General features: G+C 62.2%; 1 protein-coding gene across 1 annotated transcript in view; it reads left to right on the top strand.

Annotated features, from left to right (window-relative positions):
* The first annotated feature begins 6 nt into the window (after nt 1–6).
* Nucleotides 7–2,180, top strand: part of IQCE (IQ motif containing E) — a 26,699-nt gene continuing 24,525 nt past the window's right edge. Inside the window, exons 1-3 of the mRNA XM_045284372.1 lie at nt 7–83; nt 864–909; nt 1,941–2,072. Of these exons, the coding sequence (XP_045140307.1) occupies nt 2,009–2,072 (64 nt within the window). The 5' untranslated portion in view covers nt 7–83; nt 864–909; nt 1,941–2,008. The remainder of the gene's footprint in view (nt 84–863; nt 910–1,940; nt 2,073–2,180) is intronic.

Genomic DNA, 2,180 nt, shown 5'->3' with positions numbered 1-2,180 from the left:
CCACGGCAGTGTCTGCTCTCTCCTTCCAGGGCGACGAGAGTCTCTCTGCGACTACCCTCGATTCTGACTTTGAGACCGTGAGTGTAAGTGCTCCCCACCTCCAGCCACTTGTCCCCTTCCTGGGTCCGACTGCCACCATCCCCTCAGCGCCATGTCTAGGGCCCAAGCTTCCTGCCCCGCTGAGCCAGTGGAGGCGGGTTTACGCAGTGGGGAGTTCTGAGAGGTCCCCCTGGGATGGAGGCAGACCTTCTGGCTGGCATGAGGGGCTGGCCTGGCCTGTTGGACGATGGAAAAGGTGCTGACGGCAGGGCAGGGAGTGGAGGGCTGAGGAAGTACCTATGGTCTAAGCTGGGACGGAGCCATGTGACTGCGGGGAGGGAGGTGTGTGTGTGTGTGTGTGTGTGTGTGTAAATGTACCCCCGCCCTGCTGAAAATGTAAGGCTGAGCCTTCCCAAAGAGACCACCCATCCCATCCCATGGGCATCCAGGCTGAGCGGCATCTGACTCCAGGCCTCATCTTGCCAAGCCCATCTGGGGAGGTTGGGCTCCCACCCCCTCTGGAGCCGGCTGGGGAGGGCAGTGTGGGCTGCAGAGCGGGGCCTTTGAGTGCTGTCTCCACAACCCTGGAGGAGCCCCCTGGGGGTCTCCAAGGCGGTGCATTTGTAGGAGAGCGGGAAGCCTCCTCGTCCTCCCTGGGGTGGCTGGTGGTCTGAGCCACAGGGGGTGTCAGAGAACCCTCACCGGTGCTGCCACCTCTGCCCGGTGCCAGCGGAGTCAGTGTCTCCATCACTTCCCCCGGGGCCCAGCCGTCACCCACCCCCATCAGCCTCAGCCCGACACCTACAGCGACTGCTTTGTTTCAGAAACCGAAAAGAAAAAGTGGCCACAGACCTCTCCCCGTGTCACCGAGTGAGTACCCCCGTGACCCACGTAAACCCCGAGAGCTTGTCTCCATGGCTGCCTGCCCCCCCCACCCTCATGTCCTGGGGGCAGATCAGACGGTATCCTCTGCCTCCCTCCCTGCCGTCAAGTTGATGTCGACGCCGGGCTTGTGGGACAGGGCAGACCTGCCTCTGCAGGTGTCCGAGACGCCAGCCCTTTATGGGAGCGGAAAGCCTTGCCTGCTGATCCAGGGCTCCTCAGCATGCTCCCCTGCCCCCTGGATTTTATCTGCAGCCCATCCAGAGCCCATGTAGCCCCAGACCCCGTGCCGAGGGCCTGGCTGCTCACCCAGTGCCACGGAGAGCAGGCTGGCCACCTTGACGGGCACTGTCCTGCTGGTTTGCAATGGTTTCCTCCTAGAATCCCACTGGGTGCCCTTCCTGAGGGGGCTCCTCCTCACAGGGAGGGAGGGCGCAGCTCTGTCTGAGGGAGCACCTCCTTGGTGCAGGTCAAGGGGCGGCTGGCAGAGCTGGGCTGGTCTGGGCGGCCAGTGGGGACGTGTTTGTGACCGCGCCCTGACAGTGCTGGCATGCCCATCGTCAGTGAGTCTTATGTTTGGAGTCTATCCACTGTGGGTACATGTGCGTGTACCGTGTATGGAAGGCACTGTGGCCGTGCCGTGGTTACAGCAGTTGGCTGTGAACCTGAGTGTGGCTGCTGCATGGGAGAAAGACGTGGCAGTCTGCTTCCGTAAGGGCCTCAGCCCTGGGAGCCCTGCCGGGCAGTTCTCCTCGACCCACAGGGTCACTGCTGGGTGGGCTGGCCCGACCTCCGCAGTGGGTGACCTTTATAGCTGACCTTAACGGTTGTGCAGTTTTACTTGTTTCACATTCCTCCCTCACATTCCCCATGATGGAGATGAACAAATGCTCACACACTCGTGCATCCTAACTGTATGGTCTGATGGCACCGGGCCCCTGTCCGTGGTTGGTTCCTGCCCTTGGGAAGGAGGTGTGTGGACCCTGCCTGGTGTCATTCTGAACCCATGCTGGTTTTAGAGTCGCCGTACTACTCGAAGCCTAAGAGCGCAACGGCGTCCTGGAGGTCCCTGAGGACGGCCGAGACCATGCCTCTGAGCACCAGGGTGTCCCTGACCCCGCAGAAGCTGTGGCTGGGGCCCTCCAAACATGGTAGGTGGCGGCCAGACCGGCCTGCCTGGGGGATGTGTCTGGGGAGGGTAGACAGACGGGGATCAAGAGTCCCTGGTTGACAGAGTGGCCTGATCTCCTCGGGCCCTC

The sequence above is a fragment of the Echinops telfairi genome, unplaced genomic scaffold, assembly GCF_000313985.2.
Source record: "Echinops telfairi isolate 266 unplaced genomic scaffold, ASM31398v2 ScPeMD7_5;HRSCAF=22, whole genome shotgun sequence".
NCBI lineage: Eukaryota > Metazoa > Chordata > Mammalia > Afrosoricida > Tenrecidae > Echinops > Echinops telfairi.
This window is presented reverse-complemented; position numbering and strand designations above follow the sequence as displayed.